Consider the following 15,428-nt stretch of genomic DNA (forward strand, 5'->3'; position numbering starts at 1 on the left):
GTTTCTGGCCAACTTTGGTTTGCACATAATTTCTTTCACTCAAAGTTTAAGTCACAATACATCCAATATGTATAAAAGTAAAAAAGAAAAAATGCAAATCCTAAGCTTACTGACATGGGAGGAGTCGTCTGACATTCCCCTAATCTCTGCCGGCTGTAAAAAGGCTTTAAAACAAGATGATAAAAGTGACAGCCTACGTGGCAGAGCATGGTCAAGGATTTTAGTGCTAGGTGTGTATTGGACTGATAAATATCATAAAACAATTCCAGATAGCTTAAGTAAAAGCCAGGCGCCTTCCTTCTAAAACCTGCGGAGGGTCTCAGTGTAAGTGGATGTTATTTGGCCTTATCTGTCACACATTAATGAGCTTCCACTTTGGCAGGACTAATAGTTCACTAATCTTCTGCCATCATGAGCACATAACAAGCTTATTGGACAAGAACTGTCAATAGGTCACGCAGTTCTAGCTTTGCTTGAAATTTGGTGCAATATCCCATCACGTTCTGTAAATGTGAAGAAGTCAAATGGTTAACTATAAAACTAGAGCATTTGGCAATGGGTCACATTTTCTAGTGACTGGGACGGCCACTGGAGAACACTGAATTGATTGCCATGTCCATTTTGTTACATGGAGCATTATCATTCAGAAAGCATGAAGGCCATGGATGCACATGGTCTTAACGGGTGCCAGATTCGGTGTTGGTGTTTGGTGTTGGTGCCAGATTCTGACCCTACCATGTACCACCTACCATCAATTTCTGCCTCAGCAAGATTAATCAGATCAGGCCTTATTTCTCCAGTCCTCTAGTGTCCACTGTTGGTGATCCTGTGCTAAGCATCTGCCGCTTGTGTTTGGTCAGGGGTACGCTGATAAAAACCTCAGCCACTTTTAAGATTGCACTAGGGGGCCCTGAGGAGCCAGATTAACTTAATTAGAAAGAAAACTCCTTATTGTTCGCATCTTATTGTCTTTTTTAATTAAATTTGTTATTTGAAAAAGGCAAGTATAACACTTAAAAAAAAAAAAAAAAATATATATATATATATATATATATATATATATATATATATATTATATAATATAAATATATATATTATCTTATATACATCATTCTCAACTAATATACAACTAGCAGATATTCTCTATGCTTCTCATAGATGCATCTAAGCAGAGCTTTATGAGAAATGTTATATTTCTCACAAAAGATGAGAACCATTGGCTCAGTGTAAGTTGTGTGAGTCATAAATCTGGTGGCATATTGAACCATTGAAATAAAGCACTAAATTAGTTGACCTATGAGGTCATCCTCGGTTTTTATGGCTACTTCATCCAATCAACAAATGTTTTTTTCGACGCCAATCACCTCACTGACCTGCCTGTAACTCATTAGCATTTCTGAAATTGGTTTTGCTACATTGCCGTCTTCGCTACAGAAGAAGTAGATAAGAAGATGGAGTTAATACAATCAAATATAATCAACTGAAATATGTGCATATACATAAAGGTTACTGTACTGTAAGTACAGTATTTATCCTGGCACCGTTGTTTCCTCTGTGACATGCTCAAACACAATGGCTGCTTCAAGAGATTATGTTTACTCTGATAACTCGCTAGTTATTAGTAAAAGGGTTGTTAGCGAACCAGGTCTCGTGACCGCGTCTTTTCCTGAGTACGGGTAACTCAAACTTAGTTAGTAAGTTAAAACAGGGGAAGCGAGTGGGTAGGCCGTGTTAGGCTAAAAGCTAACTACTCTTCAGCATCTGCTCCCTCAAAAAACACCTCAGGACAACCTCAGACTTGAGCTCACCACACATCAGAAGAGGCTAACAACAAGCTAACAGCACACTGCGCTGAGAGGACTCAGAGGACTACATTGGAAATAATAACACAAATAATTACAGTGTTCCTAAAAAAAACAACTATGCTATGCTATGCAATGTTATGTTATACTATGTGGCTCCTGTAAGCCATTGCAGTGGTGTAAACCAGCCAATCAGAGCAGAGCTCATTATTGCTTTTCACAATAACATGGTGTTTTATTAGGCATCACATACTAATGATTTATACCTCAAAGAAATTAAACCTCAAAATACTGGGGAAAAAGCAGTTTATGACACATTTAATATGTTTATTTAAAATATTATTATTATTATATGAGTAATAAAGATTACATTAAATGTACACTCATTCCAAAACCCATTAAAACCTTTACTTTTGTCCCCTAATGAATGTGATTTAGCTGAAATATGAAAAATGGAAATTATACTAGATTTGATTGTGCAACTATCATTTAAAATGATATAATTATATAAATCGTAAATGTCTCTAGAAGTTAGCATAAACTGCCCTAACACCGTTACACCCTGACCTGATCAGCCTCAAATCCCAGCACAAATCGGATTTTCGTGCAACATGGCAACCCCACAAACAGGCCGGCCCGCCTGACGTAATCGATGACGCAAGCCAGAGCAGCCAATGGCAGAGCGCTGTGCTTCTGTACACGGAACTGATTGCGGGTTTGCTTGGCAGGTGGGTTGTCACTGCGCTTCATTTCTCACTGATTTCGCTATTATTTAATAAGTAATAGCAGCCATAATGACAACAGTAGTGTCTCTGTCCTACATGACTATGCTGTTAAAGCCTTTACCGATCGTATGATTGTGCGACCTTCTAAGTCACAGTGTCGCCCCTGATGAGACTGCTAGCCAGATACCTGGCTACTGTTTTTAGCTTTTGGCTATTTAAGTCATATTTATTATATATTTCCGTTCCGTTAAAAGATCTACAGCTTGTAACTATTACAACTAACCATTATCCCGATGTGTGCTAATTCCTGATGTATTTGATTAATCAGCAGCTTATTCTACTATCATATGGGGTTTTTACAGGCAGAAACATACTGACACCCTGCAGAGATAAACCCTTGTTGACTATAATTGTGGCTGCCTAATACTTAAACAACAGTCTGTGTAATACTGATGTGTCAACACTTGGATATACACTATATGTCAAATGTTTGTGGACACCCCTCTAACGACTGCATTCAGACACTTTAGGTTGCACCCACTGCTGACACAGATGTGCAAAGCTTGTCTGGTTCCCAATAGAATAGCACTCTCTGGAGCAGATAACCATAAACCTATTGGCGTCATGCCTAAAGGGTAATAAAGGCCCCCAGCGTTAAGGTGATGGGGCTCCATCCAATGCTTTAGGGATGAGGTGCGGTGCTCTTGTCACTGAATGCAGTCAGATCCTCACAGCAGTGTTAGTAGAAAGCCTTCCCTGGACTGTACAGACAGTTACTCCAACAAAAGCAGGATAAACTCTCTTCCAATACCCGTGATTTTGGAAGAAATGATTGAGCAAGTGTCTCAATACTTTTGTCCATATATTGTGAATGATGGAACTGATTGACTGAGACTGGTACTAGAAAAATTCTCAGGTAGACATTGCCAAATGTAGAGTGAATCAATAGGTGAGTCCCATTGATTATTTCAGTACATCCTTGCATAATAATGGACATATACGGTGTTAGGGTGACCTTATACCATGTATTAATAAGGGGTGTTGACCAGAGAAGGCTTGCTTCCTCCTGAGGTTTCTTGCGACAACATTGGGTTATAATAAGTGCTATACAAATACATTTGAGTTTGACTTCCGTATGTATAAATTGCACAATGCTTGATCCAGTGCACATAGGTACCCCATGGCAGATCAAAATGGTCACGTTGCTGCCGGCCCGCCAGCAGAACAAGCGGCTGGAGTGGCCTTCCCTTCGCCTCCTCCACCCATCTACTCCTGCACTCTGACCCCAGAGCTAGTGGCCAAGGCGCGAGAGGAGCTGCAGGAGAAGCCCGAGTGGCGTCTCAGGGACGTGCAAGCGCTGCGTGATATGATTTTGAAGGAGCAGCCCAATCTTAGGACTCGTCTGGACGACGCCTTTCTTCTGCGCTTCCTCCGAGCCAGGAAGTTCGACTATGACAGAGCCCTGCAGCTGCTCCTGAACTACCATGGCAGCAGGAGAGCCTGGCCTGAGGTCTTCCAGGACCTGAAGCCCTCCACGGTTAAGCATGTGCTCGATCTGGGCTTCCTCACCGTCCTGCCAAGACCTGACCCTCAAGGCCGCTACATCCTGTGTTTACGGCCAGGTTGGTTGATTTAACAGCAAAGATTTGGGGAATATTATCAATGTACATTTTTATTTGATAGAACTATACAGTGTATCGTTTGTTAATATTGGCCTAATACGGCTGCAGTATACTCTTATTAATGTGTGCTGTATTGACCTGCCTCAGTTGGGAGTTTCAGGTATTCTGTCCATGTTGTGCAGTCTTACTCCTAAGCCTTATAGGAACTGCCTGCAACTGTCTATTGCTCTGATTTGCCTAGGCAAGTGGAAACCGAATGACTATCCGTTTGTGGACAACATACGAGCCATTTATTTGACACTAGAGAAGCTGATTCAACCTGAGGAGACCCAAGTGAATGGAATAGTCATCCTGGTGGACTACACTGGAGTTGGCCTGTCTCAAGCCTCCAACCCAGGCCCTCTTCTGGCAAAGAAAGTCGTTAGTATTCTTCAGGTGAGGCTGCTCATCGCTGATGTAAATGTGACGCACTGTGTGACGTGATGCTTTATTTGTTGAATTTGTTTGTTTTTTAAATGTTGCATTCCAGGATGGATTTCCTATCAGAATAAAGGCTGTAAACATCATAAACGAGCCCCGAATCTTCAAAGGCATATTTGCAATAATTAAGCCTTTTCTGAAAGAGAAGATGGCGGAAAGGGTAAGTTACTGTGAGGCAGTTTATTGATTCAAGTTGTGACCACACTGCTTGTAGTGACCACTGAAAAGGTCTGTCCTTCCTCTTCCTCTCAGTACGTCTTGCATGGCTCGGACCTTTCATCTCTGCACCGGGTCATCCCTCGCTCTGTCCTCCCGGAGGACTACGGCGGGGTGGCCGGCCGGCTGGATTTGTCTGTCTGGGCGCGGACCCTGCTGGAGGCTGAGGAGGAGTTTGTGGTGGAGTTCTGCCAGCCTGACCCTCTGGAGGGCGTGGTCCTGCCCAACTCCATGCTGTTTGAGGGCGAGCAGACCGAGGACTCTTACAGAAGCCTGCGCTCTCAGCTCTACTACTGCTACTGACCGCCGCTCAGGCACTCCGCCTCTGTTTCTTTTGAAACGTACTTTTGTTGGGCCGTTCGGGTCAGTGTTTAATTTTTATTTCTCTTAAATGTGTCATTACTGCTAAAGGAGTAACAGGCCTGGACCTGGAGTATGCTAAGCGCACTTTTCTGTATGGAAAGAAAAAAATCCTTATTTTATGCTGTTTATGCTCACATAGATCCATTGCTGTAAGTCTGGGTTCTTTAGTTCCTATCCTAGAGGCCGGTGTCCAGGAGAGTTTAGTGATTTCCTCCGGAGCTGTAGTTGTAGAACCTTAGTTATAGCTACGCTTTCACTTGTACTGATGCACACAGACCATTCGAATGGCTTGTTTTAACGCTAATTTGTTTCATGCATTTGCATTTCAGCAAAGTATTGCCTTAATCTATGAAGGGAAACGTTGTGTAGACTCTATGGGCATTGTCAAGACCCGATACGTTAAACCAAAAGCAATAGTGATGTGCGTTCTTTTGTGTTGCCTCATTTTTCATGCTGTTCATCCTGCACTATATATCCAATTAATAGAAGCTACAAAACTCACCTTTATGAGAGCCTTCAACACTTTCCTTTGTTATATTTATGCCTTCCTTTGTACATTTAGGCCTTGTTTATACTTTCTGCGTTGTATTCATATTCATAGCTATTTAGCTAGCGTGTTCATTTCTGCAAAGCTTTTGAACCTGCAAAGAAGCTTTAAATATCAGACCAGAGAAGTCGGCTACATTACACAAATTATGCTTAAGATCCTCATATTTAAGTGGCCAATAAAAAGTCCATGTTTTACGTTTTTACCATGTTGTTGTTTGCCAAAACTGATGGGATTCAATAAACCATTCATACTATTGTATAAATCTGTAGGTTCGATGCCGTGATATTTGTATTCACAGTATTTGGTGAAATGCTTTTATTTGTTGTCTTAAAAAGAATTATTATTTTTCCAAATTTCACATTCAAGTGTTGTAACTTGCCTATGTGTTCATAAAGCTATTCTGTTACGTTCTCCAAATAGTCATAAACAATGACCTAATTTGCAATATTAACCTGTATCCCTTGTGTATTGTCCTCTTTGTATGTTGTCGTAGTGTTTATTTTAAGACGCAGCCCGTTTGGACTCGAAGTACCTCTCCAAGGCCTATTAACTACTCTCCAGCAGATGGAGACATTATACACTACTTTAGAGAAGCCTGATTTATGGTCTCAATAAACAGCTCAACAGCTCAACAGCTCACATAGTGCAGTGCAGTTTAATGCCTGTGGCTGCACTTCTGTAGGATATTAAAGTTACTGTACATGAGAAAGTGCATTAGGTGGGTGTCTCTGGGCCCATGTCAAATATTTCTCACTTGTTCAATAAAAGAGTTTGAGGTAGTTTATAAACATCGCACCATTTTTACACATCAGTTTAGTTCAGTGATTTAACCCTGCAAAGGAGGGTTTCTGCCTGGACTGCTTTTTGAATAAGGCATGATATTTTTTTTCTTGCATATAATCACTTTTAGTGGAGCATTTCTACTGATCCACTGACATTTTGACACAATGTAAAGAAAAAACTAACAAACAACAGACAGATTCAAATTGAAATGATAGTTTTTAGTAGTAAGTGATAGTACGTTTTTGTAAAAGCGATAACATATCATATTTAAATGCTTAAATCTTAGTAGTGCTCTTAATGTCATTGCTCACATAGAATTTTTCATTAGCATTTATGTCCTGGTCTTTCACATCTTCACCTGAACCTGCAAAGCAGATGTAAACATCAGATGGCATAGTACCATACGCCAGTTAAATGGGTTAAATGGTCCTTGCATTAATTTAAAGGGATAATATAAAGATCCTAGCAGTGTCTAGCTGTTGTCAATGCTGGTCTGGTGCTGGTTTTGGCTACTGATCAGTATATCAGCATGTATTGCTACTGACCAGCATTCCTGCGTACAAAACACAGCATAATGCTGGTTAGCTGAAAAAAGGCAACATGCTTAGCAGTTGCATGACCTGAGCGTGCAACGTAGATCTAAGTACCAGATCCACTCTTGGCAAAAAGTGCATTAAATAGTAGTTTAGCATATCCAGACATTTTTCTGGTTCATTAGCACAGGCTGTCCACTTTCTTCCAGCAAAGGAACAAAAATTCTAAATTCATTACATTCATAATATTTATCTGATGAGAGCATTGAGCTCCTCACCAGTAATGAGTGGCTTTTGGCCTTTAGCAATCCGCTCAGCTACTAGTAGTGTCCAGATTCATCAGTCCTCTTTCTTGAGTGTTGCTCAAACAATCAGGCTGGTTCATGAGCCTATGTAGCTTCATGACAATTTGGTCTACTGTCACTCACAGTTCTCGCTGTTACATTTAGATGATCTCAAACTGGAAAAAATCCCAAAACAGGCTAATTCTAGCTAGTTGACCACCTTAGCTCTCGGGTGTGTCTGAGTTTGAAGGTTTAGCTGGTCTACCAGCATGACCAGCCTGGTCCTGTTAATAGACAAGATAAGATAAGATAAGATAAGATAGTCCTTTATTAGTCCCGCAGTGGGGAAATTCACAGTGTAACAGCAGAAAGGGATAGCAGGACACTCAGTTACAAAAATTTAGATAAATAAATAATTTACACTATATACACACAATATAGATAAGAATTAAAAAAGCAATAAACAATATTATTTACAGCAAAAGACTCTTAATTGCACATGGGGGTGGGATATTGCACATAGTATTCCCTGAACATGAACATGTGTGTGTAGTTAAGTGTGTGTGTATGTGGTCCGCTGGGAGCAGTGCTGGTTGTGTAGTCTGACGGCAGCAGGAAGGAAGGACCTGCGATACCGCTCCTTCACACACTTGGGGTGAAGCAGCCTGTCGCTAAAGGAGCTGCCCAGTGCTGCCAGAGTCTCATGCATGGGGTGGGAGCTGTTCTCCAGCATGGATGCCAGCTTGGCTGTCATCCTCCTGTCTCCCACCACCTGCACTGGGTCTAAGAAGCACCCCAGGACAGAGCCGGCCCTCTTTATGAGTTTGTCCAGTCTCTTCTTATCTGCTGTCGAGAGCTTGCTGGTCTAGAGCTAAACTGGTCAACCAGCTTGCTCACCAGCACAGGGGGTGTTTTTGTGTGGATAACTATCTGAAATCAGCCAGGTAGCATTTTTCAACATGGTTGGCACTGGAAAAAAAAAAAACCCAAAAAATGTATGGATCCTCTAGCTAAACCCCATGCTACTTAGGGGCAGTGGTGGCTCAGCGGATAGACCTCTGGGCTATTGATGGCAGGGTTGTGGGTTTGATACCTGGGCTCAGCAGGCTGCCACTGTTGGGCCCCTGAGCCCTCTTTGCTCCCTGGCCACTGGCGTTAGCTGCTCGGGGGGGGGGGGTTCACTACCACAGATGGGTCAAAAGCGGAGAGATGGAGAGCCGGGTGAAGGGCTCCAACCTCAGCAGCGATGCTTCAGGTTCCCCCGCTATTAATTGAGCGCTTTTACTCGAGCTTAAACTTAGAAATGTCTAACTATTTCACACAGAAAACGACGAGACAGCTCCTCCACAGAGAAACCTCGCCGTTGGTCCGCTAGTTCAGAAACCGTCCGCGTTCACGCAGCGAGCATATGCAGATGAGCCTGGAGCAGACCGTCCCTATTGGAGAGAGTGAGCTCGAGATCCCTGAAAACGGAGCGTGATTGGTTGCGAGGGAAAAAACTCCATTTTGGAAACAGCTGTTCGGGACGCCACCTCGCTCATTGTTTCTCAGCGGCGCTGTCAGAGAGACGGGCTTCGACATGGTGGGGAGGCTCCTCGGCAGAAGCTGCTCGTCGAAAACGTGTTACGGTAACCGCGAGAACATGACGGGAAGGAGACGTGACATATAACCAGCGGGAGCCTCGGCGACGGTCGAAGAGCGGCGCTAACAAGTGGAGGAAATTCGGGCGAACGAAAAGGTTGGTCGTTGGTGAGCGTTGGGAGCAGCGGCGGCGCGGCCGCGCGGCCGTGGACGTGACCGTGACCGTTAGGGGCTCGCGCGACGCTGGGCTGTGAGAGCGGGAAGACGGGCGGGAAGACGGGCTGGAAACGTAGCTAGCTAGTAGCTGCCGTTAACCGGCGCTTCCTTCAGGGAGGAAGGTGGGAGGCATACCGGAGGTGCACACAGCTCCTATGGGCGTTTTGAAAAGACGGGGAGAAAGGCGAGCTGCTCTGGTAACGCTGTGAAATGTGTTGGCTGTTGTTTTTGGCTTTGGGTTGTCTTCGCATCCTCTGGTGTGGAGGAGGAGGAGGAGGAGGAGGAGGAGGAAGAGGAGCACCAGCAATGCTGGAGAGCTGTATTAGCTGAAGTAGACAGTATAGTGTAGAATCCAGTACTGCATTAATATAATAATAAGTCTAATGTTTCTCTATTAGCTATAAAACTGAGAAAGTTCCGTCTCTATAAAACTAGCTAGCTACCTTTCACTCAGATTTATGTAGCTATAGCTAGCTATTCCTCAGCTTATTTAGTCCTGAAAAGTAGCATTATCTATTTTTGAGAAGTTTACAGATATACTAGTTAGCTAGCACTAGCTAGCTTCAGGCTTTTCGCCTACTGTCTGTATTGAAACTTGGTTGATGTGCTCTGGTTTTGTTTGTATTCATTTATTTATTTACATTTTTTGGGCACATCTCATATAGCTAGCTAATTCCCCTGCTGAGATAGCTATATCTAACAGCCTGACCAGCTCCAGCTGACCAGCTCAGCTCCTGACCAGCACTGGGTAGCACTGTGTTCTCGTTTGAGGTTGATGGTTTCGCTGGTCTACCACTGTGACCAGTCTGACCGAGGCTGTCAACCAGTATAACCTGACCAAGCTAGTAGACAGTACGAGTGTCAAGTTTGCCACTTTTTAAATACTTATCTGCAGGCCTAAAAATGTAGATTTTTATAGGCTTTCTTATGATTTATTATTTTAATCCTGTTGCTTTTAAAAAATGGGACTGGGATTTTTTACGTGCTTTTTATAGATGTCCCAATTCCACCACTTCTCGTGAAAAAAATACTTGCATTTATAACATTACATTTCAAGTTAATTGTTTTTAAACTATAATTTTATAAGCTGTGTTTCAGACTGTTACAGCTACTAACCAGGGCCGCCAATCAGAACGGAGATCAGTTACACGTCAGTCCTCATATCATATCATAACTGTTCTTCATAACTTGTATTTGATGGCCCACGGTTCAAGCTGATCAACGCTTTCGTTTGTGTAGCTGTGTGTCAACCTGACCAAGCCATTCAGTAAACAGTATGACCATGCTTGTTAATTAGGATGACCAAACTGGTCAACCACCTTGACCCAATTAGTCAACCGGTAGGACCAGCAAGACTATCAGCTTGGTGATGTTGGTCATGCTGATAGACCTGCTAGTCCATCAAACTCTGATGTAAAGATGCATTGTCCAGTGCTGGACGAGCTAAGCTGCCTTCAGCTTTTTCAGCTACTTTTACTCTCAGCCAAGACCAGCCTGGACCATCTGAAATCAGCTACCAGCAAAGGCTGGCCTGTAGCTGGAATTTTCAGCAGGGATGACATGAGTGGACCACAGAGGGGGAATAAAATATGAGAAAAATGCAGGATATGGGCCCTTTAAGAAGGACATTAAAGGGTCTATTTGTAGCTTGTGACTCATTTGGACCGGTCATGAGAAGGGTCACTTCCACCCAGAGGCAGCTTAGAAATAAACTGTAAATGTAAATAAAAGTTGAATATCGTCTTCCTTTGCAAGAAATGCAGTTTAGAACAGAAATGGTCTTCCACAGCAGGGACGTAATGGGACTAAAAGCATCCTGGCTGACATTATAACCGACTATATTATACTGGGGGCGCTTTCATATATCAGTATTGGCAGATGTTTGCTTTGTACAACTGATTGATGTTGTTGTTTCCCAACTGGTATTTTATGGGGTATTTATTGAACTTTAATGGACAGGATTAAGCAGTGCTGTGCTGCATTTGTGACTCATCCAGTAGAACTAAGGCACTGCCACTGGTTCATAGGGTCACCGGTTCGATTGCTGGCCATCAGCAGCTGGAGCCCAAGAGAGCACAACTGGCCTCACTCTCTCAGGATGAGTTGAAGGCTTTTCCTTCCCACATCTCTCCTAATGCGATGTTGGTCAGCTCAGGTGTCTTTTGTTTTATGAGCTGTGGAGCCGTGCTTTCCTCTTTTATCAAGGACAGTTTGAAAAGTGGTAGTGGCTGGCTTTACATGTGTTGAAGGAGCCCTGATAGTTTCATCCTCCTAGTGTTGGACATGGCTAGTCATGGGAGGCGTTCACATCAATAGGGATTGGGTAATTGGCCTTTCAAATTGAGTAGAAAACAGAAATAAGTAATAATAATAAAAAAAAAAAAAGCTCTCGTGTTGGTGTATCCCTAAAATATATATATATATATATGTATGTATGTATGTATGTATGTGTGTATGTGTGTGTGTGTGTGTGTGTGTGAAAGAAAGAGAGTAAATGCATGTTGTATAGAAAGGTGTAAGTTACACATCAGTGTAACATCAACTAACCCCTGTATTGCAGTTCCTGATGATACACAGCCCTATTTTTATTATTATTTATTTTACCTATGGGAGATATTCAGTATTAAGGTGCAGCGATTCACCAGAATAAGATGTATTACTTAACAATTACATAACAACAAATTATAACTCGCAGAATACAGCAGTTGTAACTAAGTAGGTAAGTGAACACTTGTAGTGATTTTTAACTCTGCTAGTTTGTTTTGCTCTGTACATCATTTCCTTAACAAATTTCTGTGAACTTTTTAAAATGCAAAGTGAGGTTCTGGGCACAGCACAGTCATGCCTCGCTTCACTGCTTGTTGCATTCCTCCTTTCCTTTCAGAAAGGCAATCTGAGAGGGTTGAGAGGGAAGTGCTGATACGTCAGCCCTGTTTCCATAGATTGGCAGGTGTTCTCCATTGGGATGTGAATTTGAATGACACGGGCAGGCCAAGCTTGGAGAGAGTTTGCCATCAATCACTGGATTAAATGTCTTGACTATTGACTTGAAATCGTGTGCAGGAAAATGTCACTTTTTCTTTTTTTCATTGTATATAGTATGTAGAAATGTAGTAGTGGATATTTCAGGTTTTGTGAAGAATTGGGACTTTCTTCAATGTGGCCATCTGAGAAAATGATATTTAAGGCTCTATGTCTGGGCAGTTTAGCTGAATCGTTTCCAAAGCTCTTTGCTGAGAAGGACAGTATTTAGTTACCATCCATTAGCTTATGTTGGCTTATCTAATCAGTCCTTCATTAAAGTAAATCAGGTGAGCTGCTGGCGGAACTGTGCAGATCTGTATGTTGGCTGGAGAGCAACCAAACCTGTGCTTGTTTTGATCAGCACAGCAATAACTTTACTGAATACAACTTGTTCCTTCTACTTTTTAATGGTTATATGTGCATTCAAATGTTCCATTGTGTCAATAACATGGTTCTTGTTGATGTAGCGTGTCACAAAATTCCATTACTCTCTAGCCGTCCTTATCTTTAACTTCCACAGTGTGCACTGGGGGTGTAATAAGTCTCAAAAATCCCAAAGCTATACAGAATTGATTTAGCCTGAAAACCTGCAGAATGTCAGTGGTTTTATTTTCATTTATAAGAACATTATTCTTTAGAAGAGTAGAATATTTTTGGAAAAATCCACCAAATATTAGCCCCAAGATCTTTTTACACTAAAGATTATCATTGAAACATAGTAACATGCGCATACATTTGTTAGCTTCAGCAATGGCAGTTGTCATTTCTGCAGTTCACACAGTGGTCTTCAGGAGCAAGTGTGCTTCTCCGCCATTACAGCAGTAATAAGTGTGTGAGCGTGGCTTTGTGAACGTAACTGACCTGTCTTGAAAGTAACAAACCAAACCTATACAGCTGATTGCCTGTATTCTTTGAATCCTGTTTGCTTTTGTGTGACGTGAGTCCAGTGTATGTTTAGTTCCACTTGTAGCCTTTATCCAGGGCTACTGGGCAGGTTTAATGAAACGCTGTAACTGTGTTTAAGGTTGTAATGCTTCTTTCAGAATGTCTTCGGCCTGTTGTCCTCCTCTCTCAACTCGGAGCAAAGCACATCACTTTACGCCCACATCCTCCCTGATCAGTGGGAGAGGAGAGAGCTGCAGCTGTGTAGGATAAGCTCACTTTTGAGTGGGAGAGCAAGCATGTGAGCGCTCCTTCACGAGCATAGAGGTCAGAACGGCCTGCTTTTTTTCCTTTTGTGGACTTTCTCGTCTCTGCTCTTGGAAGTCTTTGGTCATTACTGTGTGGTCAAGATTTGAAATGAGTTAGGTAATTGTCGACGGCTGTGCATTAGCCCAAGCTGGGAGAATTTTGCCATTTGGCAGCGATCAGTGATTCTGTAAGCAAAAACCATGTTAGAACAGGGCCAAGGAAAGAGGAAATGCCTTGTCGCAGGTGCTGGGAATGACCAAACAGCTGTCCAGCACGAGAGCAATGCTAGTTGTGACTGTGGCTGCTGATGGCAAGCAGCATAGTACAATGACTATAAATCTAAATTTGTGTCCAGATAATAATGCGGTGTGTAGTAGAATGTGGTGTTTAAGTATGAGTGATTTTCCATGGTACACTCAAAAGTTAAGTATTGTTTTTACGATAACATTTAGCATGATGCCAATACAAGTGTACACACACACACATACCTACATACACACATAGACATACATAGACACACACACACACACACACACACATATATATATATATATATATATATATATATATATATATATATATATATATATATATATATATATATATATATATATATATATATTATTCTGTGGGTGGGGGATTGGTCGTAGAATACTTGTGATTTTTACTTCATCAGTGGTAGTATTTTGTGTAGCTTCAGAATTCTGTAGCAGCTTAAAGTTGCTTTGACCTGTTCAATAATAAGAACAACAAAATTAATAAGCTGACTAAAAACAACAAAAAAAATTGTAATGGGCTACGCTATGTGTAAAGGAAAGTTATAATACCAAATTGCCCGTGGCTGACTTCCTACTGGTTAGCTGTTAATTTTTTTTTTTTTATTACCAGAAGCAGTTTTATAGGCAGTAAACGCTAGATTTATTAAATCAGATAAACACTAGTAAACCTTCCTTTGTCTGCCTGTACTTTGTACTTCACATTATGCCACAACATTGAGTAAATTATAGAGGTATGTTAGGGCTTGGCAAGATATTTATCATTGCTGTAATGTGTTGCAGTATTCTTTTCTGAGCATGTTTTGGATATCAAAACTGTATAAACTGATCTGAAAACTATGACCGCTCTCTGCATTCCATGATAATTGCTGGCCTTATTCAGTAACCATAATTCCACGGCCCGCATTCTTTCCCCCTGCGCTCTCTGTTCTGTGGCCTGTTCTTCTGACCTGGCACACGGTGGTCTTCCTACTTTTCCCTCTGTCACACTGTAGCCTCGGGACAGGCGCTCAAACAGTGCAGACAGACGGCCCACCTGCTTCCTGTTAAGGCAGCGCGTCGTCTGCTGGAGGAGCAGAAGCAGACGCGAGTAACGAGGTCTTACTTGACCAGGCTCTGTCCTTCCTTCAGTCCAAGGAGACTTTTAAATATTTGCGGATGTCGCAGAGTAACTGTGTTAAACAAACTTAAAGACTTCCAGAGCCTCTTTGCGTCTGGTATAAACTACAGGCCTAAATATACGGCAGAGAGATTGTGGACATATTTTAGCATTAATGTATTTAGGATTTGTTTCCATCAGCATGCGTGTCGCCATTGCCTTGGCATATTCCTACTTGTAAACACAGTGTCAGGACAGTACTTATGGCATGGCAATTGTTTAGAGAAGTTCCAGCTACTAGAAGGCCCAACCTTTCTATCACACTGTACTTGGGCTGTAATTTAAAAAGTAATTTCAAGTGTGAAAGTCTAAACCCTTGATTGATTCATTTAGTGGTAAAATGCTTCATGGCTGTATATCTTCTGTTTCACAAGCTGTTTTAGGGATTCACTACTTTCCTAACTGGCATTTTAGTAGCCCATTGAGCATTTTTTGTTTTTTTTTTTGTTTTTTTTTGCGGGGAGCGTAGTCTTGTTTTCTGTCATTCCCTGTGGAAGTTTTTGTAATTGATTGTTTTTACGAAAATGTGGAGCATTTTTAGCAGGCAAGGTTCAAATTGCAAGGGCAATGATTTGACAGTCCAGCCAGAGATAGTGAGGGAAAATTAGTTTTTTAACTTTATTA

The 15,428-nt window shown here is 41.9% G+C and overlaps 2 protein-coding genes across 2 annotated transcripts in view; both read left to right on the top strand.

Moving 5' to 3' along the window:
• Positions 1-2,481: 2,481 nt before the first annotated feature.
• On the top strand, positions 2,482-6,215 carry ttpal (tocopherol (alpha) transfer protein-like). The gene is made up of 5 exons (XM_072696914.1): positions 2,482-2,530; positions 3,692-4,149; positions 4,391-4,584; positions 4,679-4,789; positions 4,882-6,215. The coding sequence occupies exons 2-5, from the start codon at positions 3,708-3,710 to the stop codon at positions 5,146-5,148; spliced, it is 1,014 nt and encodes a 337-aa protein (XP_072553015.1). The 5' UTR covers positions 2,482-2,530; positions 3,692-3,707; the 3' UTR covers positions 5,149-6,215.
• Positions 6,216-8,873: 2,658 nt separating this feature from the next.
• Positions 8,874-15,428, top strand: part of pkig (protein kinase (cAMP-dependent, catalytic) inhibitor gamma) — a 28,939-nt gene continuing 22,384 nt past the window's right edge. Inside the window, exon 1 of the mRNA XM_072697481.1 lies at positions 8,874-9,096. The gene's annotated coding sequence lies outside the window, so the exon portion shown is untranslated. The remainder of the gene's footprint in view (positions 9,097-15,428) is intronic.

Source organism: Salminus brasiliensis, chromosome 14, assembly GCF_030463535.1.
Source record: "Salminus brasiliensis chromosome 14, fSalBra1.hap2, whole genome shotgun sequence".
In the NCBI taxonomy this organism is placed as follows: Eukaryota; Metazoa; Chordata; class Actinopteri; order Characiformes; family Bryconidae; genus Salminus; species Salminus brasiliensis.

Coding starts and splice junctions, on each gene's coding strand:
- ttpal (XM_072696914.1), top strand. CDS start 3,708: ATGGCAGATCAAAATGGTCACGTTGCTGCCGGCCCGCCAGCAGAACAA. Junction 4,585..4,678: donor AAGTCGTTAGTATTCTTCAG/GTGAGGCTGCTC, acceptor GTTGCATTCCAG/GATGGATTTCCTATCAGAAT. Junction 4,790..4,881: donor AAGAGAAGATGGCGGAAAGG/GTAAGTTACTGT, acceptor TCTTCCTCTCAG/TACGTCTTGCATGGCTCGGA.